Source organism: Salmo salar, chromosome 27 (genome assembly GCF_965601325.2).
Source record: "Salmo salar chromosome 27, fSalSal1, whole genome shotgun sequence".
NCBI lineage: Eukaryota > Metazoa > Chordata > Actinopteri > Salmoniformes > Salmonidae > Salmo > Salmo salar.
The window spans coordinates 16275047-16298029 of NC_138317.1; the positions used below are offsets into that span (position 1 = coordinate 16275047).

The following is a 22983-nucleotide window of genomic DNA, read 5'->3' on the forward strand; positions in this document are numbered from 1 at the left end:
ACATAAACTGAACATGTTCCACAGACATGTGACTAACATAAATGGAATAATGTTTCCCTGAACAAAGGGGGGTCAACATCAAAAGTAACAGTCAGTATCTGGTGTGGCCACCAGCTGCATTAAGTACTGCAGTGCATCTCCTCCTCACGGACTGCACCAGATTTGCCAGTTCATGCTGTGAGATGTTACCCCACTCTTCCACCAAGGCACCTGCAAGTTCCCTGACATTTCTGGGGGGAATGGCCCTAGCCCTCACCCTCTAATCCAACAGGTCCCAGACATGCTCAATGGGATTGAGATCCAGGCTCTTCGCTGGCCATGGCAGAACACTGACATTCCTGTCTTGAAGGAAATCACGCACAGAACGAGCAGTATGGCTGGTGGCATTGTCATGCTGGAGGGTCATGTAAGTATGAGCCTGCAGGAAGGGCACCACATGATGTAGGAGGACGTCTTCCCTGTAACGCACAGCATTGAGATTGCCTGCAGTGACAACAAGCTCAGTCCGATGATGCTGTGACACACCACTCCAGACCATGACGGACCTTCCACCTCCAAATCGATCCCTCTCCAGAGTACAGGCCTCGGTGTAACGCTAATTCCTTCGACGATAAACACGAATCCGACCATCACCCCGGTGAGACAAAACCGCGACTCATCAGTGAAGAGCACTTTTTGCCAGTCCTGGCCACATCTGCAGTCCCCATGTCTCCTTGCATTATGCCTAAGGCACATTCACGCAGATGAGCAGGGACCCTGGGCATCTCTTTTGGTGTTTTTCAGAGTCAGTAGAAAGGCCTCTTTAGTGTCCTAAGTTTTCATAACTGTGACCTTAATTGCCTACTGTCTGTAAGCTGTTAGTGTCGTAACGACCATTCCACTGCTGCATGTTCAACCTCTCTGGGGTATGTGGGACGCTACCGTCCCACCTGCGGGACACACTATTCAACAGCCAGGGAAATAACAGGGCGCCAAATTCAAAACAACAGAAACCTCATAATTCATATTTCTCAAACATACAACAATTATAACCCATTTTAAAGATACACTTCTCGTTAATCCAACCACATTGTCCGATTTCAAAAAGTCTTTATGGCGAAAGCATAAAGTTAGATTATGTTAGGACAGCGCAGAAACAAGAAAAACCACACAGCCATTTTCGAAGCAAGGAGAGGCGTCACAAAAAACAGAAATACAGCTAAAATTAAGCACTAATCTTTGATCTTCATCAGATGGCACTCATAGGACTTCATGTTACACAATACATGTATGTTTTGCTCGATAAAGTTCATATTTATATCCAAAAAAAACATTTTACATTGGCCAATAATGTTCCGAAATATTTTGCCTCCAAAAACCTCCGGTGAATGAGCACATGAATTTACAGAAATACTCATCGTAAACGTTGATAAAATATTAAACTGTTATTCAAAGAATTATAGATAAACTTCTCCTTAATGCAACCGCTATGTCAGATTTCAAAAAAGCTTTATGGCAAAAGCACACTTTGCAATAATCTGAGTACTGCGCTCAGACAACAACATCAAACAATACAGATAATAAAATCATAAATAGCATTATAAATATTCACTTACCTTTGATGATCTTCATCAGAATGCACTCCCAGGAATCCCAGGTCCACAATAAATGTTTGTTTTGTTCGATAAAGTCCATAATTTATGTCCAAATACCTCCTTTTTGTTCGTGCATTCAGTCCACTACTCCAAATCTAGGAAGCGCGCCGAAATGTCACGACGAAAAGTAAAAGAAAGTTATATTTACGTTCGTAGAAACAATTCAAACGATGTATAACATAAATCTTCATTAATATTCCAACCGGATGATTCAAATGTCTTCAAAATGAACTGGAACACAGCTAACGCTCACGTGAATGCGCGCCACTGAACTCATGTCATTTTCTGAGTCAACTTCCAGGAGCTCTTGTTTGCTCAAGATTCACTGTAGAAGCCTCAAACAACATTCTAAAGACTGTTGACATCTAGTGGAAGCCTTAGGAAGTGCAAAATGAACCCTAAGTCACTGTATACTGGATAGGCCAGGATAGGCCAGTAAAACTACAACCTCAGATTTCCACACTTCCTGGTTGGATTTTTCTCCATTTTTGCCTGCCATATGAGTTATACTCACAGACATCATTCAAACAGTTTTAGAAACTTCAGCGTGTTTTCTATCCAAATCTACTAATAATATGCATATCCTAACTTCTGGGCCCGAGTAACAGGCAGTTTAATTTGGGCACACCTTTCATCCACAATTCCGAATACTGCCCCTACCCTAGAGAAGCTAATTGTTTATCGTTCATTGAACAAGCATGGGCAACAGTGTTTAAACCCTTTACAATGAAGATCTATGAAGTTATTTGGATTTTTACGAATGATCTTTGAAAGACAGGGTCCTGAAAAGGGACGTTTCTTTTTTGCTGCGTTTAAATACATATGTATATGTTTATGTATGTGTGAAAGACACCAAGAGACAGTGTAGATTTGGCCTTGTGTTTTCGGTTATTGTCCTGTAGAAAGGTGAATTCATCTCCCAATGTCTGGTGGAAAGCAGACTGAACCAGGTTTTCCTCTAGGATTTTACCTGTGCTTAGCTCCATTCCATTTATGTTTTATCCTGAAAAACTCCCAAGTCCTTGGCGTAATGTGTTGTATTGGATTTGCCCAAAACATAACACCTTGTATTTAGGACAAAAGGTGAATGCCTTTGCTACATTTTATATGGGCATTCTTCTTTTCACTCTTTTCACTCTTAGTTAGTGTTGTGGAATAACTGCAATGTTGTTGGTCCACCCTAAGTTTTCTCCTATCACAGCCAATAAACTTTGTAACTGATTTAAAGTCACCATTGGCCTCATGGTGAAATTCCTGAGCGGTTTCCTTCCACTGTAGCAACTGAGTTAGGAAGCAGTATCTTGGTAGTGACTGGGTGCACTGATACACCACATAAAGTGTAATTCATAACTTAACCATGCTCAAAGGGCTATTCAATGTCTGTTTTTTTTCTTTAACCCATCTACCAATAAGTGCCCTTCTTTGCGAGGCATTGGAAAACCTCCCTGGTGTTTGTGGTTGTACAGAGATGAGGAAGTCATTCCAAAATCATGTTAAATTCTACTTTTTAACACAGATTGTCCATGCAACTTATTATGTGACTTGTTATGTGAACTTTTGTAAGCTTGCCATAACAAAAGGGTTGAATACATATTTACTTTTTAAATTAATTTGTAAAAAATTCTAAAAACATAATACCACTTTGACAGTATGGGGTATTGTGTGTAGGCCATTGTCACAAAATCTCAATTTAATCCATTTCAAATTCAGGCTGTAACACAATTATTATTATTTTTAAGTCAAGGGGTGTGAATACGTTTTGAAGGCACTGAATACAAAACATAAGAAAATCACGTTTTTTGACTGAACTTGGTCTTTAATAAGTTTTGCATAGATTAAGGTGCCAGGTCGGACAATTTTGACTACTTTTGATGTGTACATGTGCTGTCTATAATCACCCTGCAGTCAAACCTTTACATAAAATTTGATCATAATACTGGTTTGTATTTTCATTACATTTGTCAAACTATAAGTTGAAGAAACATGTACTGTATTGAAGTTTAAAATAAATTAGTTCATAGTTAATCAAGAGAGGAAATAACAAACAAAAAATAAATATTGGAATGAAGCTTATTATACATGAAATAAATAAATGATAACTGTTTTAGTAAGTGGACAGCACAGCTTGAAACCACAAATGACATAACTAATAAATATATTAACATACTATGTTCAGCTCAGCTGTAACTTTGATTAACATTCAGATGCATAATATATAAAGTAGTACATTGCACAAAAAACATGTGGCCTTTTAAGCCTATTATACATTTTCACTTGATCTTCTCAGATGCAATGCTGTGTAGTCAAGTAATTTTTCCATGCATTAAAGTGCCATGATTAGCAGATATAGATGATTGGCTGTTCTTGTGATTACAATAGGCCAGAGATGTTAGCGTTGTCACCTCAGAAGAGACCGTTTCTTCTGCTGTACTGTACATTGTAAGATCTGCGTCTGTGCCAGCGTCTCCTTATAGCTACACATCCGCCACATAAAATGCACTGCAAAACAAGATGGAGAAGTATGATTCACATGTAAAATTAAATCATTGCAGAGATTTAGCATATTTTTTGAATAAATATGTAAACAGTACACAAGTGAACACAAGCCTATACGTACACATAGCAGGATCCACAGGGGTACCAGAATGATAGCGATGCCACAAGGGATGATAATGGCCAGAGCCCAGCCAGGAAAACCTCCACTTGTGGTATTGAAAGGAGTGGTCAGCAAAAGAGTAGGAGGTGGTGTGGTAGCTTCTACAGTTGTCGTTGTGGGTGCTGCTGTTGTGGTGGTTGTAGCAGCTATATTTGTGGTTGTTGTAGCAGCTTTCGTTGTGGTTGTCGAAGGAGCTGGAGTTGTGGTTGTTGAAGGACCTGCCATTGTAGTGGTTGTAGGAGCTACAGCTGTTTTAATTAATGCAGCATTATCATCTGCAGTTGTAGGAGCTGCAGATGCAGTTGTAAGAGTTGCAGCTGTAGGAGCTGCAGTTGCATCTGTAGGAGCTGCAGTTGCACTTGTAGGAGCTGCAGTTATCATAGTAGCTGCAATTGTGGTTGTTGTAAGAGCTGTAGTTGTTGTCGTAGTAGATGCTGCAGTTGTAGGGGTGGTAGGACCAATGGTTGTTTTAGTAAGAGCTGAATTGATTGTCATAGCAGCTTTTGTGGTGCTGGTTGAAGGAGCTACAGTTATTGGAGTAAGAGCTTTAGTTGTTGTTGTAGGTATGGTAGATGTAGTGGTTGTAGGCGCAACAGTTGCTGTAGGAGCAACAGATTTCATTGTAGGTGCGGCTGATGTAGGGGTCATAAGAGCTAAAAATGTTATAGTAGGAGGTGCAGTTATGGTTGTAGCTTTAGCTGCAGTTGTGGTTGTTGTAAGAGCTGCAGTTGTAGTTATTGTAGCAGGTGCTGCAGTGGTTGTCGAAGTAGGTGCTGAAGTTGTATTGATCATAGGAGCTACAGTTCTTGTTATGGGTGCTGCTGTTGTAATGGCCATAGTAGGTGTTGTGGTTGTCATAGGGGCTTCAGTTGTAGTTATTGTAGCAGGTGCTGCAGTGGTTGTCAAAATAGATGATGCAGTTGTAGTGGTCGTAGGAGCTACAGTTGTTGGCGAAGGAGCTACAGATGTTGTTGTGGTTATCGTAGGACCTTCAGTTGTCGTTGTAGGTGCTTCTGTTGTTGTGGTCGTACGATCTAAAGTTGTTGTAGTAGGAGCTGCAGTTGTGGTTGTCATAGGAACTGCATTTGTCATTGTCGTAGTAGGTGCTGCAGTTGTCGTTGTCGTAGTAGGTGCTGCAGTTGTGGTTGTCGTAGTAGCTTTAGTTGTAGTTGTAGAATGTGTTGCAGTCGTAGTGGTTGTAAGAGCTACAGTTGTTGTAGTAGGAGCTGAAGTGATTTTTGCTGTAGCTGCTGACGTTGTAGTGGTTGGGGATATATTTGTTGTCATAGAAGCTACAGTTGTTGTTGTAGGTGCTGCAGTTGTGGTTATCGTAGGAGCTTCAGTTGTAGTTGTTAAAGTAGGTGCTGCAGTTGTAGTGGTTGTAAGAGCTACATATGGTGTAGGAGCGTCAGTTGCAGTTATTTTAGCAGATGCTGCAGCGGTTGTCGAAGTAGGTGGTGTAGTTGTGGTCGTAGGAGCTACAGTTGTTGCACTTGGAGCTACAGTTGTGGTTGTCGTAGGAGCTACAGTTGTGGTTGTCGTAGTAGGTGTTGTGGTTGTCGTAGTAGGTGTTGTGGTTGTCGTAGTAGGTGGTGTGGTTGTCGTAGTAGGTGCTGCAGTTGTCGTAGTAGGTGCTGCAGTTGTCGTAATAGGTGCTGCAATTGTGGTTGTCGTAGCAGCTTCAGTTATAATTGTCGTAGTAGGTGCTGCAGTTGTGGTTATCATAGGCGCTTCAGTTGTAGTTGTTGTAGTATGTGCTGCAGTCGTAGTGGTTGTAAGAGCTACAGTTGTTGTAGTAGGAGCTGAAGTGATTTTCGCTGTAGCTGCTGACGTTGTAGTGGTTGGGGACATATTTGTTGTCGTAAAAGCTACAGTTGTTGTTGTAGGTGCTGCTGTTGTGGTTGTCGTTGTAGGTGCTGCTGTTGTAGTGGTCGTAGTATCTAAAGTTGTAGTAGGAGTATCAGTTGCGGTTGTCGTAGGAGCTGCGTTTGTAATGGTCGTCGTGGGTGCTTCTGTTGTAATGGTCGTGGGATCTAAAGTTGTAGTAGGAGCTGCAGATGTGGTTGTCGTAGGAGCTGCATTTGTAGTTGTTGTAGTAGGTGCTGCTGTTGTAGTGGTTGTAGGAGCTACAGATGTTGTAGTTGGAGCTGCAGTTGTGGTTGTCGTAGGAGCTTCAGTTGTCGTTGTTGTAGGAACTGCTGATGTAGTTGTTGTAAGAGCTGCAGTGGTTGTTGAAGTAGGTGCTGCAGTTGTAGTGGTCATAGGAGCTACAGATGATGTCGTAGGAGCTTCAGTTGTGGTTGTCGTAGTAGGTGTCGTAGTAGGTGTTGTAGTTGTCGTAGTAGGCGCTGAAGTTGTGGTTGTCATAGCTGCTTCAGTTGTAGTTTTTGTAGCAGGTGCTGCAGTTGTGGTTATCGTAGGAGCTTCAGTTGTAGTTGTTGAAGTAGGTGCTGCAGTTGTAGTGGTTGTAAGAGCTACAGATGGTGTTGTAGGAGCGTCAGTTGTAGTTATTTTAGCAGATGCAGCGGTTGTCGAAGTAGGTGGTGTAGTTGTGGTCGTAGTTGCTACGGTTGTCGAAGTAGGTGGTGTAGTTGTGGTGGTAGGAGCTACAGTTGTACTTGGAGCTACAGTTGTGGTTGTCGTAGGAGCTACAGTTGTCGTTGTAGGTGCTGCTGTTGTAGTGGTCGTAGTATCTAAAGTTGCAGTAGGAGTATCAGTTGAGGTTGTCGTAGTAGCTGCGTTTGTAGTGGTCGTAGTGGGTGCTTCTGTTGTAATGGTCGTGGGATCTAAAGTTGTAGTAGGAGCTGCAGTTGTGGTTGTCGTAGGAGCTGCATTTGTATTTGTTGTAGTAGATGCTGCTGTTGTGGTCGTAGGAGCTACAGATGTTGTAGTTAGAGCTGCCGTTGTGGTTGTCATAGGAGCTTCAGTTGTCGTTGTTGTAGGAACTGCATTTGTAGTTGTCGAAGTAGGTGCTGCTGATGTAGTGGTTGTAAGAGCTGCAGTGGTTGTTGAAGTAGGTGCTGCAGTTGTAGTGGTCATAGGAGCTACAGATGGTGTCGTAGGAGCTACAGTTGTGGTTGTCGTAGTAGGTGTTGTCGTAGTAGGTGTTGTAGTTGTCGTAGTAGGCACTGAAGTTGTGGTTGTCGTAGCAGCTTCAGTTGTAGTTGTCGTAGCAGGTGCTGCAGTTGTGGTTATCGTAGGAGCTTCAGTTGTAGTTGTTGAAGTAGGTGGTGTAGTTGTGGTGGTAGGAGCTACAGTTGTACTTGGAGCTACAGTTGTGGTTGTCGTAGGAGCTACAGTTGTCGTTGTAGGTGCTACTGTTGTAGTGGTCGTAGTATCTAAAGTTTTAGTAGGAGTATCAGTTGCGGTTGTCGTAGGAGCTGTGTTTGTAATGGTCGTCGTGGGTGCTTCTGTTGTAATGGTCGTGGGATCTAAAGTTGTAGTAAGAGCTGCAGTTGTGGTTGTCGTAGGAGCTGCATTTGTAGTTGTTGTAGTAGATCCTGCTGTTGTAGTGGACGTAGGAGCTACAGATATTGTAGTTGGAGCTGCAGTTGTGGTTGTCGTAGGAGCTTCAGTTGTCGTTGTTGTAGGAACTGCATTTGTAGTTGTCGAAGTAGGTGCTGCTGATGTAGTGGTTGTAAGAGCTGCAGTGGTTGTTGAAGTAGGTGCTGCAGTTGTAGTGGTCAAAGGAGCTACAGATGATGTCGTAGGAGCTACAGTTGTGGTTGTCATAGTAGGTGTTGTAGTTGTCGTAGTAGGTGTTGTAGTTGTCGTAGTAGGTGTTGTAGTAGGTGTTGTAGTTGTCGTAGTAGGCACTGAAGTTGTGGTTGTCGTAGCAGCTTCAGTTGTAGTTGTCGTAGCAGGTGCTGCAGTTGTGGTTATCGTAGGAGCTTCAGTTGTAGTTGTTGAAGTAGGTGGTGTAGTTGTGGTGGTAGGAGCTACAGTTGTACTTGGAGCTACAGTTGTGGTTGTCGTAGGAGCTACAGTTGTCGTTGTAGGTGCTGCTGTTGTAGTGGTCGTAGTATCTAAAGTTGTAGTAGGAGTATCAGTTGCGGTTGTCGTAAGAGCTGCGTTTGTAGTGGTCGTAGTGGGTGCTTCTGTTGTAATGGTCGTGGGATCTAAAGTTGTAGTAGGAGCTGCAGTTGTGGTTGTCGTAGGAGCTGCATTTGTAGTTGTTGTAGTAGATGCTGCTGTTGTAGTGGTCGTAGGAGCTACAGATGTTGCAGTTGGAGCTGCAGTTGTGGTTGTCATAGGAGCTTCAGTTGTCGTTGTTGTAGGAACTGCATTTGTAGTTGTTGAAGTAGGTGCTGCTGATGTAGGGGTTGTAAGAGCTGCAGTGGTTGTTGAAGTAGATGCTGCAGTTGTAGTGGTCATAGGAGCTACAGATGTTGTCGTAGGAGCTACAGTTGTGGTTGTCGTAGTAGGTGTTGTAGTTGTCGTAGTAGGTGTTGTAGTTGTCGTAGTAGGCGCTGAAGTTGTGGTTGTCGTAGCAGCTTCAGTTGTAGTTGTCGTAGCAGGTGCTGCAGTTGTGGTTATCGTAGAAGCTTCAGTTGTAGTTGTTGAAGTAGGTGCTGCAGTTGTAGTGGTTGTAAGAGCTACAGATGGTGTTGTAGGTGCGTCAGTTGTAGTTATTTTAGCAGATGCAGCGGTTGTCGAAGTAGATGGTGTAGTTGTGGTCGTAGGTGCTACGGTTGTACTTGGAGCTACAGTTGTGGTTGTCGTAGGAGCTTCAGTTGTCGTTGTTGTAGGAACTGCATTTGTAGTTGTCGAAGTAGGTGCTGCTGATGTAGTGGTTGTAAGAGCTGCAGTGGTTGTTGAAGTAGGTGCTGCAGTTGTAGTGGTCATAGGAGCTTCAGATGTTGTCGTAGGAGCTACAGTTGTGGTTGTCGTAGTAGGTGTTGTAGTTGTCGTGGTAGGTATTGTAGTTGTCGTAGTAGGCGCTGAAGTTGTGGTTGTCGTAGCAGCTTCAGTTGTAGTTGTCGTAGCAGGTGCTGCAGTTGTGGTTATCGTAGGAGCTGCATTTGTAGTTGTTGTAGTAGGTGCTGCTTTTGTAGTGGTCGTAGGAGCTACAGATGTTGTAGTTGGAGCTGCAGTTGTGGTTGTCGTAGGAGCTTCAGTTGTCGTTGTTGTAGGAACTGCATTTGTAGTTGTCGAAGTAGGTGCTGCAGTTGTAGTGGTCATAGGAGCTACAGATGTTGTCGTAGGTGCTACAGTTGTGGTTGTCGTAGTAGGTGTTGTCGTAGTAGGTGTTGTAGTTGTCGTAGTAGGCGCTGAAGTTGTGGTTGTCGTAGCAGCTTCAGTTGTAGTTGTCGTAGCAGGTGCTGCAGTTGTGGTTATCGTAGGAGCTTCAGTTGTAGTTGTTGAAGTAGGTGCTGAAGTTGTAGTGGTTGTAAGAGCTACAGATGGTGTTGTAGGAGCGTCAGTTGTAGTTATTTTAGCAGATGCAGCGGTTGTCGAAGTAGGTGGTGTAGTTGTGGTCGTAGGTGCTACGGTTGTCGAAGTATGCGGTGTAGTTGTGGTGGTAGGAGCTACAGTTGTACTTGGAGCTACAGTTGTGGTTGTCGTTGGAGCTACAGTTGTCGTTGTAGGTGCTGCTGTTGTAGTGGTCGTAGTATCTAAAGTTGTAGTAGGAGTATCAGTTGCGGTTGTCGTAAGAGCTGCGTTTGTAGTGGTCGTAGTGGGTGCTTCTGTTGTAATGGTCGTGGGATCTAAAGTTGTAGTAGGAGCTCTTGTTGTGGTTGTCGTAGGAGCTGCATTTGTAGTTGTTGTAGTAGGTGCTGCTGTTGTAGTGGACGTAGGAGCTACAGATGTTGTAGTTAGAGCTGCCGTTGTGGTTGTCGTAGGAGCTTCAGTTGTCGTTGTTGTAGGAACTGCATATGTAGTGGTTGTAAGAGCTGCAGTGGTTGTTGAAGTAGGTGCTGCAGTTGTAGTCGTCATAGGAGCTACAGATGTTGTCGTAGGAGATACAGCTGTGGTTGTTGTAGTAGGTGTTGTGGTTGTCGTAGTTGGTGTTGTAGTTGTCGTAGTAGGTGTTGTAGTTGTCGTTGTAGTTGTCGTTGTAGGCGCTGAAGTTGTGGTTGTCGTAGCAGCTTCACTTGTAGTTGTCGAAGCAGGTGCTGCAGTTGTGGTTATCGTAGGAGCTTCAGTTGTAGTTGTTGAAGTAGGTGCTGCAGTTGTAGTGGTTGTAAGAGCTACAGTTGTAGTAGGAGCTACAGTTATTGTCATAGGAGCTACAGTTGTTGTAGTAGGAGCTGCAGTTATTGTTATAGGAGCTACAGTTGTTGTCGTAGGAGCTGCAGTTGTCGTAGGAGCTGCAGTTGTCGTAGGAGCTTCAGTTGTGTTAACTGCAGTTGTGGTCGGAACTCCATGGATATTCCAGCATAAAAACACTGTGGTTTATGAGATGAATGGTTAATATGTTTATTGCGCACACTATCAACATTTCCAAGATTTCCCTTCATCAGCATGGTGCAGTTTTTGACATCTTTATTATATACAATATTCAATTATAATTTATAGCTACATTAATTAAATACGGAAATGATTCCCTTGATTGTTAATAATGTTACCTATAATACCTTATTGAGATTAGGAGCTACTTGAGTTGCATTTTTTTGTTGTTGAAAAGATGGTACATTTTTCATTACAGTAGTGTGGTAATATAATTCAAGTAATAGAGGATACAGCAGTGTGATAATATTTAGCGCTTACAATTGAGTCATTTTCCTTTTTATATTTTGAAATGTATTTAATCGAGGTGAGACATTTGACATTAGACTAGGCAAAATGTAAAATTGCCCCCATGAAATGTCAAAATAAACATATTTAGAAAAAAATCATAAGCATTGTAACATCATATGCAAAGACTATGTACATAATTACTCATTATTATAATTACATGATCTACATGTATATGGTCTATTTTGTCACCATCTTGCCTTTTTGGTTGTTAATATTTTGATTCGGGATTAATACACGAGTTGGCATGAAGTTAGCAAATAGTAAATAATTAGTTAGAAACATGATCACGGATTAAAATTCAGTGTACTACATACCCATGGTAAAAAATGTAGCTGTCAGTTTCTGTGTCTTCATTTTGGACTTAGTTGATGCAGTTGTTTTCTGAATAGAAAGAAAAATATATACATTTTATTGACAGGTCATAAACCACTATTAATGTGCAGCGGTGGACACTTATCAACTTAATCTGCAACTTGTTAAGCAAATTTATGCAACTCATTTAGGTGTGCCAGATCAAGAGGTGTGAATAATTATTAATTCAAGACATCTCTGTGAATAAAAGTAGCTTGTGAAGAATAATGTTAAAAATAAGGAAACAAAATGTGAAAACTTTTGCAAGGGTGTGAATAATTTCACAACAGTCACTATAACTGCTGTGAACATGGATTTATATACTTTAGTGAAATTACACAGTAAAATCCAGATTAGCATTGCATTTTTTCCCATGAGAAATCAGCCTATTACCTCATCCCACCAATCATGTTACTTCATAAAAGAGGAATGGGCATTTCAAATTTGCAAATGGTCTGCCAGCGACCAGCAATTCACACATATTCTGTGAAAGTAATCGGCGTAGTTCATCAAAAGTGGATGTTTTTTCAAATATAAAATATAATACATGAAATAGTAAAATCCACATTAGCGTTGCAATTTTTCAGGAGAAATCCGCATTTTGCTGCTTAAAAAACACAAGTATTTAAACTTGGCTATCAAAAGTTGACCAATCCATTTTCTATATTCTTAAAAAGATGAGAGAAATAGGAAACCTGCACACTGCTCTTGCTAATATCAGTGCTCTATTAAGCTTCACATATAGGCCTCAAGCATTAAACACGTTGAACGGATGTGGCTGGAGCAATGTCTACATAAGTGTGCAAAATAAAAACACTCACAAAATCCTGGAGTATAAGGAAAACAAGCATATGTTACAAATATTTATATTTTTTATTTAACCTTCCTTTAACTAGGCAAGTCAGTTAAGAACAAATTCTTACTTACAATGACAGCCTAGGAACATTGGGTTAACTGCCTTGTTCAGGGGCAAAACAACAGATTTTTACCTTCTCAGCTCAGGGATTCAATCTAGCAACCTTTTGGTTACTGGCCCAATATTCTAACCACTAGGCTACCTGACACCCCTATAATATAACAATGTGCATTTCATAATAATTATAATAAAGTGTGTACATAAAACATTTTAAACAAGACAGTGAAACCACAATGAGGACATTGACCTATCAAGGAAGTTGTCATAAATCATTGGGTACTGTACAACAAAAAACGTCAGAGTGATCTGAAGTGGCGGCATTAACTCATGTTCACATTTACATAACATGCATGGGCATTTCATCATTAAGACCAGGCTGTAACACAACAAAATGTGGAATAAATCAAGAAGCATGAATACTTTCTGAAGGCACTGTAAATTATGTAAATTTAAAGTTTTCAAATGGTCTGCCAGCAATTAACTACATGTTCCTATACATATTCTGTGACAGCTTAGTAGTTAATCAAAAGTGTATGGGTGTTTACATATAACATGTACATAATAACCATCATCTTCATAGTTTCAATGTTTTTGCTTTACATTATCCATTTTGGATTTTGATCTTTTCTTATAAGACCATTTTACCTTGTTATATTTGTATGTATTTACATTTTTTGTGCTGTGTGCAATTTATTTGAAAAAAATGTATCAAATATTTTCCATTTATATATTCCATTATACAGTAAAGGTTATTACTTACCTACAGCAAACACCTCAATGCCAGCCACCTATTTCTGTAATTTCTCCCAATATCAATTGATGAAGGTCTTGGTTAATGACAATAAACAATCACAATATCTAGCTTATATCAACTCTAAAATCTCATTATCTGTCTAGTTCTGTTAACCATTTCAAGCTTACAATTGAACTGTTCCTGTGTATACTGTCATGCCAATGTATTCCTAGTCTGTATTTATATTACTATAGGGCTGGTTTGATGCCAAATAGTCTGTCTTTCAGGTGACGTAATATTTTGGGAGGCACCAAAGATAATAAGATAAAGGTGACGAAAAAGGGAGGGACAGAGGAATGCAAGTGGAAGGTTCTTAGCCTAATAATGCTTTCATTTTTTCCCCCAGGTACTGACGTGGTATAGGAAACTGGTTAGGTGTTCGGGACAAACAATTTGGGGTGGACAATTTTTTTTTGAAAAATAGGGAGGGGCAAAGCATCTGTTTGAGAGTATAATAACAGTTATGTACTGACCTTAATTTATTGTAAACTGTTTAGGTGACAAATACATTTTGTAAAAGATTTTCTGTAGCTAGAAACTTATATAATTGTGCTTAATTGACTTAACTTTGGAGCCATTCATTTAATTTAGTCAGTGGCCTAAAGTAAGCAGTCAGCCTTTTTCTATTTAACAGTTCTACATTCACACATGTGCTACTTCCCATATCTTTTTAAAAACATTGTTGTTTCCTTATTTAATCTTTGTGGGCTATACTCGGCCTTGTCTCAGGATGGTAAGTTGGTGGATGAAGATATCCCTCAAGTGGTGTGGAGGCTGTGCTTTGGCAAAGTGGGTGGGATTATATCCTTCCTGTTTGGCCCTGTCCGGGGGTATCATCGGATGGGGCCACAGTGTCTCCTGACCCCTCCTGTCTCAGCCTCCAGTATTTATGCTGCAGTAGTTTATGTGTCGGGGGGCTATGGTCAGTCTGTTATATCTGGAGTATTTCTCCTGTCTCATCCGGTGTCCTGTGTGAATTTAAGTATGCTCTCTCTAATTCTCTCTTTCTTTCTTTCTTTCTTTCTTTCTTTCTTTCTTTCTTTCTTTCTCTCTCTCTCTCGGAGGACCTGAGCCCTAGGACCATGCCTCAGGACTACCTGACATGATGACTCCTTGCTGTCCCCCGTCCACCTGGCCGTGCTGCTGCTCCAGTTTCAACTGTTCTGCCTGCGGCTATGGAACCCTGACCTGGTCACCGGACGTGCTACCTGTCCCAGACCTGCTGTTTTCAACTCTCTAAAGACAGCAGGAGCGGTAGAGATACTCTCAATGATCGGCTATGAAAAGCCAACTGACATTTACTCTTGAGGTGCTGACTAGTTGCACCTTCGACAACTACTGTGATTATTATTATTTGACCATGCTGGTCATTTATGAACATTTGAACATTTTGGCCATGTTCTGTTATAATCTCCACCCGGCACAGCCAGAAGAGGACTGGCCACCCCTCATAGCCTGGTTCCTCTCTAGGTTTTTTCCTAGGTTTTGGCCTTTCTAGGGAGTTTTTCCTAGCCACCGTGCTTCTACACCTGCATTGCTTGCTGTTTGGGGTTTTAGGCTGGGTTTCTGTACAGCACTTTGAGATATCAGCTGATGTAAGAAGGGCTATATAAATACATTTTATTTTATTTCTTTTAACAGTAGATTCAGTTTATGAATCTCTAACAAAGGTGGTGTCAAGATAGGTTGTAATCAGCTGGTAAATATGATTGAGGGTCACAATGACCCCACATGGTGAGCCCAACAATGGAGGAAATCATCTTGGATTTCTGCTTTTATGGGGAGCATTTTCCAGATGCTAAAATAATTTTACAAAAATGATTGCTTACAATGAAGAATGTTGACACCTAAACATATGTGTGTACCTGCTGAAAAGCAATAAATAAATGTTTAACAATATAACAAAAAATTAATTTCTGATAAAATATTATGTGCGAAATACCTTATATTTTTTGGACTACAGTTGATATATTTGGAGAAATGTATAAAAATGTGTATCTTGTGGCTGGATAAAAAAAAATTACATATTTTAAGACTGTTAAAGTTATTTTTAAATATTTTCTACAATAGTGTTTCAGTATTTTGAAGAGTGCCTTGGTCCTCATCATTTTGATATCATGGATGGTCAGTCCTTGCATCCATAGCTACATCTATGAATTTGAGAGTGGTTACGTTTACTTAAGTGGTGGGGTGTCTGCTTTGTTGTTGTTTGAATCCCAGATTTCCCCTTTAAAGACTCAGGGTCTAAGGACTAAAATCTTTATTAAAGCTATTAAAAAGTAAATGCATAATAGTATTGACCTATTTCTGGGCGCATATTTAACCTCTGCAAGGTTCATGGCAACACAAACGTGCATCTGAAGTATGCAGGTTTTCCCTCTCCAGCTGACTGTCAGTATCACTTTATTTAAGGTTAAACATTGATGCACAGTTTTCCTGTCTTCCTCAGGGAGTTCCTGTCAACCAAGGGGAATATTCTGCATGCCAATGTTGCATTAGTTGATCTAAAACAAATGGGGGGTATACATAAAATCTTGATGAGTGTTCCAGTATCATTCATAACAACTTTTAGAACACATTTATTCAACGTCATTCATGAGGAATTTGATAAATATTTTATTTATTCTGTCAAAGTACCCAACCCTCTGACATACTAATCACACAACAATCTGGGAGCACCAGGTAAACCTCAGAGCAGTACCCAGGTAGCAGATTAGGGGTTATGTAACTTTCTCAAGGCCAGAAGAGCTGTGGTCGATGATTTAGCTTGCCTGGCACAATGGAACCATTGCAGTAGTCCCAAAATAGCAAACCCCATCTTTCTGGCAGTCACTCCAGACAGGCTCAATAGTATTTGAACCCAGGTCAGAGCAATTGATGGCAATGTAACGTGTTGAGTAACTTTGCCTGATATCTGAAAACATGTATTAGATCAAATCAATCAATCACATTTGATGTAAAAAGAGCTTTATAAATTAGTGTTGGTCAGGAATTGCTTTACTGATACCGACATAAACCCCATCGAGCCAGAAGCTTATGCCTTGGCTTTAGCTCAGCAAAGACTAATACAGCCTTGTGGTGCACAGGACTAACCCAGTCAGTAACACCAGCAACAATACTGTTCACTCAGACCAGATTATTTAAACTAAAATAATTTAACTTCATAATATCTTAATAACTTTCTGTAATGAAAAAAAAACTTATTTTGAAGGTTCCTTACGAATGATGTTAAAATATGAAGGTTGTTATGCATGATACTTTTAACATTGACAAAGTGTTACCCAAACTACTTATTTAGCATTTTGGGCGAGGAGCTTCATTCTAACCAGCAACATGTGGGTATCACTTGTGAACATGTAGATTTGGAGTGTGATGCCTGACTCAACATGTCCTAGGCCGTCATTGAAAATAAGAATTTGTTCTTAACTGACTTGCCTAGTTAAATAAAGGTAAAATAAAAAAGTCTAATTGTTACTATCTCATGCCGCCTTGACTAATAACATTTACATTTACATTTAAGTCATTTAGCAGACGCTCTTATCCAGCGACTTACAAATTGGTGCATTCACCTTATGATATCCAGTGGAACAACCACTTTACAATAGTGCATCTAAATCTTTTAAGGGGGGGGGGGGGGTTAGAAGGATTACTTTTTCCTATCCTAGGTATTCCTTAAAGAGGTGGGGTTTCAGGTGTCTCCAGAAGGTGGTGATTGACTCCGCTGTCCTGGTGTCGTGTGGGAGCTTGTTCCACCATTGGGGTGCCAGAGCAGCGAACAGTTTTGACTGGGCTGAGCGGGAGCTGTGCTTCCTCAGAGGTAGGGAGGCGAGCAGGCCAGAGGTGGATGAACGCAGTGCCCTTGTTTGGGTGTAGGGCCTGATCAGAGCCTGAAGGTACGGAGGTGCCGTTCCCCTCACAGCTCACAGCTCATTTTATAACGTTTTTGACATGCGTTTTTCTGGATTTTTTGTTGTTATTCTGTCTCTCACTGTTCAAATAAACCTACCATTAAAATTATAGACTGATCATTTCTTTGTCAGTGGGCAAATGTACAAAATCAGCAGGTGATCAAATACTTTTTTCCCTCACTGTAGACATTCCATGGTGATGTCTTCTTAACACCACATTCTTTTGGAGAGATTGGAAACCCAAATTGGTCTACACGGACAAGTTCTGGCCTGGTTTAGATCTTATCTGTCGGAAAGATATCAGTTTGTCTCTATAGATGGTTTGTCCTCAAATCAACTGTAAATTTCAGGTGGTCCTTTAAGGCTCAGTTTTAGGACCACTCTTGTTTTCACTATATATTTTACCTCTTGGTGATGTCATTCAGAAACATAATGTTAACTTTCATTACTATGTGGATGACACCCAGCTGTACATGTCGATGAAACATGGTGAAGCCCCAAAATTGCCCTCCCTGGAAGCCTGTGTTTCAGACAAGGAAGTAGATGGCGGCAAATTTTCGACTTTTAAACTCAGAGAAAACTGAGATGCTTGTTCTAGGTCCCAAGAAACAAAGAGGGACAAAAAACTGAATTGATGCCGATATCACGGACTGTGGATATGCAATTTCTGCAATCTACCCCATTTAAAACAGTGATGGACAAGTTCACAAGCCTTGGCATTGCGGTGACAAGAGAACTTGATCAGCTATTGAAAGCGAATTTGGAAATGAACATTTATCAGCTTAAACAAAATATAGATTTTTGGAATACTCTGCCTATCTCCTTGGTTGGTCGTATAAACGCTATTAAAATGGTTGTCCTACCCAGGTTTCTTTACCTCTTCCAATATCAACCCAATTTCATACCACAAAGCTATTTTAAGAAACTGGATTCAATAGTAATTCCATTTTTATGGGATAACAAGGCAGCCAGAATTTCAAAAAAGCATTTATGCAAGTACAAGATAGAGGGGGGGCTTTGGCCTTCCTCACTTTAAACTGTATTATTGGGCTGCTAATCTGAACATTGTGTCTTTCTGGAGGGAAAGTTTACCTGGGATGCGACAGAATGATATGCCTTCATGGCTTTTGATTGAGCAGGCCTCCTGTCAACGTTCCTCACTCCCTGCACTTGTTAATAGTCTAGCATATGTGAAAAAAGCCACGTATGACTCTAAACCAGTCATTTCTCATACTCTTAGGATCTAGAAACAGATTAGGTATTTTCTTAACATACCCACTATATACATTGACAGCCCGATTTGCCTGAATCATGCTTTTCACCCTGTATTGGATGATATGGTGTTTTCACAGTGGAGGGAGAAGGGGCTCACAACAATTGGTAACTTATACATTGATGGTTATTTAGCTTCATTTCAATAATTACAGGGTAAGTTTAACATGCCAACAACACATTTTTTCAGATACCTCCAAATCAGGAATTTCCAACAATTGTTTACAGACAGATTATTTCACTTATAATTCACTGTATCACAATTCCAGTGGGTCAGAAGTTTACATACACTATGTTGACTGCGCCTTTAAACAGCTTGGAAAATTCCCGAAAATGATGTTATGGCTTTAGAAGCATCTGATAGGTTAATTGACATCATTTGAGTCAATTGGAGGTGTACCTGTGGATGTATTTCAAGGCCTACCTTCAAACTCAGTGCCTCTTTGCTTGACATCATGGGAAAATCTAAAGAAATCAGCCAAGACCTCAGAAAAATAATTGTAGACCTCCACAAGTCTGGTTCATCCTTGGGAGCAATTTACAAACGCCTGAAAGTACCATGTTCATCTGTACGAACAATAGTACGCAAGTGTAAAACACCATGGGACCACGCAGCCGTCATACCGCTCAGGAAGGAGATGCGTTCTGTCTCCTAGAGATGAACGTACTTTGGTGCGAAAAGTGCAAATCAATCCCAGAACAACAGCAAAGGACCTTGTGAAGATGCTGGAGGAAACAGGTACAAAAGTATCTATATCCACAGTAAAATTAGTCCTATATCGACATAACCTGAAAGGCTGCTTAGCAAGGAAGAAGCCACTGCTCCAAAACTGCCATAAAAAAAGCCAGACTACGGTTTGCAACTGCACATGTGAACAATGATCGGACTTTTTGGAGAAATGTCCTCTGGTCTGATGAAACATAAATAGAACTTTATGGCCATAATAACCATCGTTATGTTTGGGGGAAAAAGGGGGAGGCTTGCAAGCCGAAGATCACCATCCCAACTGTGAAGCATGGGGGTGGCAGCATCATGTTGTGGGGGTGCTTTGCTGCAGGAGGGACTGGTGCACTTCACAAACTAGATGGCATGATGAGGTAGGAAAATGATGTGGATATATTGAAGCAACATCTCAAAACATCAGTCAGGAAGTTAAAGCTTGGTCTTCCAATCCAGAATTACATCAGGGATTTTAGACATCGTAAAAATATTCAGTGACTCTCTTAAATCTATAAGCATTCATGATGTAAAACAGTGTGATTGTACCTCTCACAGAGAAAGATATTCCCCTCTGAAGAGAAATGCATCACTTGAGTTAAAAATGTCACAATCCTGTGTGAAAGAATGCATTGTAGAGTCCGATCCAAATCGTTTTGGATTGATAGCTGGATACAGATTGGATATTTAGTTTACACTACATTTTGTTATGTCTGAGAGAAATAAACAACTTCGTCATGACATTTGAAGCTAACATAATCTCACAAACTCACAGCTTTTTTCAACGTTTGTCCGAAATATTTTTGAAAATATAAATATAAAAGACCCATATTTATATATATTATGATATAGTTTGCATCACTAATAAACATTCTGCTATATTCACTATTGTCTTCATTACACTTCAAATGAAGCTTGTTTAACTCCATTGTTTGTAAATAATTGATATCTTAAACCAGTTAAATATAATTTTCATCTTTGGACTGTCAGTCCTTGCACTAGACAAAATGCCTGAGAGAGGTTACATTTCCCTCACCCCTCAGCTATTTACCAAGTGGCAGAGCCACAGTTTTCTTTACTTTAAATAGATTCTTACTTTGGTCCTTCTTGTATACTTTTTACCCATTAGTAACTAATCACCAAAGACAATGAGACCGCTTATAAAAAGGAGGTCAGTGATTTGGCAGTGTGGTGCCAGGACAACAACCTCTCCCTCAACTTCAGCAAGACAAGGGGTGCTGATCGTGGACTACACGAAGCGGAGGGCCAGGCATGACTCCATCCACATCGACAGGGCTGTAGTGGAATGGGTTGAGAGCTTCAAGTTCCTCAGTGTCCACATCACTGAAGAATTAATGTGGTCCACACACACCAACGCAGTCATGAAGATGGCATGGCAGTGCCTCTTCCCCCTCAAAAATATTTGGCAGATCCTCAAAAGGTTCTACAGCTGTACCACTGAGAGCATTTTGACTGGCTGCATCACAGCTTGATATAGTACCTGCTTGGCATCCGACAACAAGGCGCTACAGAGGGTAGTGCGTACGGCCCAGTACAACACTGGAGCCAAACTCCCTGCCATCCAGGACCTCTACAAAAAGGCGGTGTCAGAACAGTGGAAGGCCCTAAAGATTGTCAAAGACTGAAGCCACCCAAGTCAGAGACTATTTTCTCCTCTACCTGACAGCAAGCGGTACCGATGCACCAAGTCTGTACCAACCGGACCCTGATCAGCTTCTACCCCCTATCCATAAGACTGCTAAATAGTTAACCTCTAGAGTCAGTTGATGCACCAGTCCGTCAAAATAAGTTACACTACAAAAAAATCCCCATCAAAATGTGTCAGTTTTGACTTTTTCCACATTTTATTGTCTTACATATTGGAATTCAAATGGATTCAAATGTCATTTTTTGTGAAATATCTACCAAAATACTCTATATGGTATGAAAAATAAAACACAATTATATCTTGATTACATAAGTATTCAACCCCCTGAGTCAATACATTAGAATCACATTTGGCAGCAGCGATCACAGCTGTGAGTCTTGGGTAAGTCTAAGAGCTTTCCACACCTGGATTGTGCAACATTTGCCCTTGATTATTTTCTAAATGTTTCAAACTCTGTCAAATTGATTGTTGATCACTATTAGACAACCACTTTCAGGTCTTGCCATGGATTTTCAAGCAGATTTAAGTCACTTGACCACTCAGGAATATTCACTGTCTTCTTGGTTTAGTTTATAAGGATCCCCATTAGCTACTGCGCATGCAGAAGCTACTCTTCCTGGGGTCCACATAAAATGTACATATACATGACAAAGTACAGAACAGTAATATACAGAATCTACTCATTCCCGGGTTTTCTTTATTTTTACTATTTTCTACATTGTAGACTAATAGTGAAGACATCACAACTATGAAATAACACATATGGAATCATGTGGTAACCAAAAACGTATAATTGAAATTCTTCAAAGAAGCCACCCTTTGCCTTGATGACAGCTTTAAAAACTCTTGGCATTCTCTCCACCAGATTCATGATATAGTCACCTGGAATGCATTTCAATTAACAGGTGTGCCTTGTAAAAAGTTAAATTGTGGAAGATCTTTCCTTCTTAATGCGTTTGAGCCAATCTGTTGTCTTGTGACAAGGTAGGGGTGGTAAATAGAAGATAGCCCTGGGGCTTTAAATAGATTTTCAAGGTGCCAGGTCGAACAATTTTGACTACTTTTGATGTGTAGATGTGCTGTCTATAATCACCCTGGAGTCAAACCTTTTCATAAAATTTGATCGTAATACTGGTTTGTATTTTCATTACATTTGTCAAACTATAAGTTGAAGAAACATGTACTGTATTGAAGTTTAAAATAAATTAGTTCATAGTTAATCAAGAGAGGAAATAACAAACAAAAAATAAATATTGGAATGAAGCTTATTATACATGAAATAAATAAATGATAACTGTTTTAGTAAGTGGACAGCACAGCTTGAAACCACAAATGACATAACTTATAAATATAAAAAAATACTTTTTTCAGCTCAGCTGTAACTTTGATTAACAATCAGATGCATAATATAAAAAGTAGTACATTGCACAAAAACATGTGGCCTTTTAAGCCTATTATCAATTTTCACTTGATCTTCTCAGATGCAGTCCTATGTAGTCAAGTGATTTTCCATGCATTAAAGTCCCGTGATTAGCAGATATAGATGATTGGCTGTTCTTGTGATTACAATTGGCCACAGATGTTAGCATTGTCACCTCAGAAGAGACCGTTTCTTCTGGTGTACTGTACATTGTAAGATCTGCGTCTGTGCCAGCGTTTCCTTAAAGCTGCACAGCAGCCACATAAAATGCACTGCAGAACAAAGATGGAGAAGTATGATGCACATGTAAAATCAAATCATTGCAGAGATTTAGCATATTTTTTTAATAAATACACTGTAAAATATGTAAACAGTATACACAGTACGCAAGTGAACACATGCCTATACGAACACATAGCAGGTTCCACAGGGGTACCAGAATGATAGCGATGCCACAAGGGATGATAATGTGGTTGTTGTAGTAGGAGCTGTGGTAGTTGCAGAAGCTGCAGTTATTGTCATCGTCAGAGCTGCAGTTGTATGTTGTCGTAGGAGCTGCAGTTTTGGTTGTCGTAGAAGCTGCTGTTGTGGTTGTCGCAGGAAATGCACTTATTGTCAAAGGAGCTACAGATGTAAGAGCTGTAGTTATCATAGGAGCTGCAATTGTGATTGTCGTAAGAGCTGCAGTTGTAGTTGTCATAGTAGATTCTGCAGTTGTAGCAGTATTAGGACCTACAGTTGTTGTAGTAAGAGATTCATTGATTGTCATAGCAGCTGTTGTTGTGCTGGTTGTAGGAGCTACAGTTATTGTAGTAAGAGCTGTAGTTGTTGTAGGTACGGTAGATGTAGTGGTCATAGGCACAACAGTTGACGTAGGAGCTACAGTTGTTATAGTCGGAGCTGCA

At 40.4% G+C, this 22983-nt stretch overlaps 1 protein-coding gene across 1 annotated transcript; it reads right to left on the reverse strand.

Moving 5' to 3' along the window:
• Positions 1–4037: 4037 nt before the first annotated feature.
• Positions 4038–22778, reverse strand: LOC145864371 (uncharacterized). Its single transcript, XM_082970116.1, has 5 exons — positions 22487–22778; positions 9118–9686; positions 7919–8688; positions 4252–5647; positions 4038–4133 (listed from the first exon to the last, which is right to left on the reverse strand). Exons 1-5 carry the CDS (start codon positions 22776–22778, stop codon positions 4038–4040), a joined length of 3123 nt encoding a protein of 1040 aa, XP_082826242.1.
• Between the last annotated feature and the right edge of the window lie 205 nt (positions 22779–22983).

Excerpts from the sequence above, each read along its gene's own strand:
- LOC145864371 (XM_082970116.1), bottom strand. The coding sequence starts at position 22,778 with ATGACAACTACAACTGCAGCTCTTACGACAATCACAATTGCAGCTCCT. Across the intron at positions 9,687-22,486 it reads GTGGAACCTGCTATGTGTTC|CTCTTACAACCACTACAACT; the intron begins GTATAGGCATGT and ends CACCATCTGTAG. Across the intron at positions 8,689-9,117 it reads CTATGACCACTACAACTGCA|CCTACGACAACATCTGTAGC; the intron begins GCACCTACTTCA and ends ACAACTGTAGCT.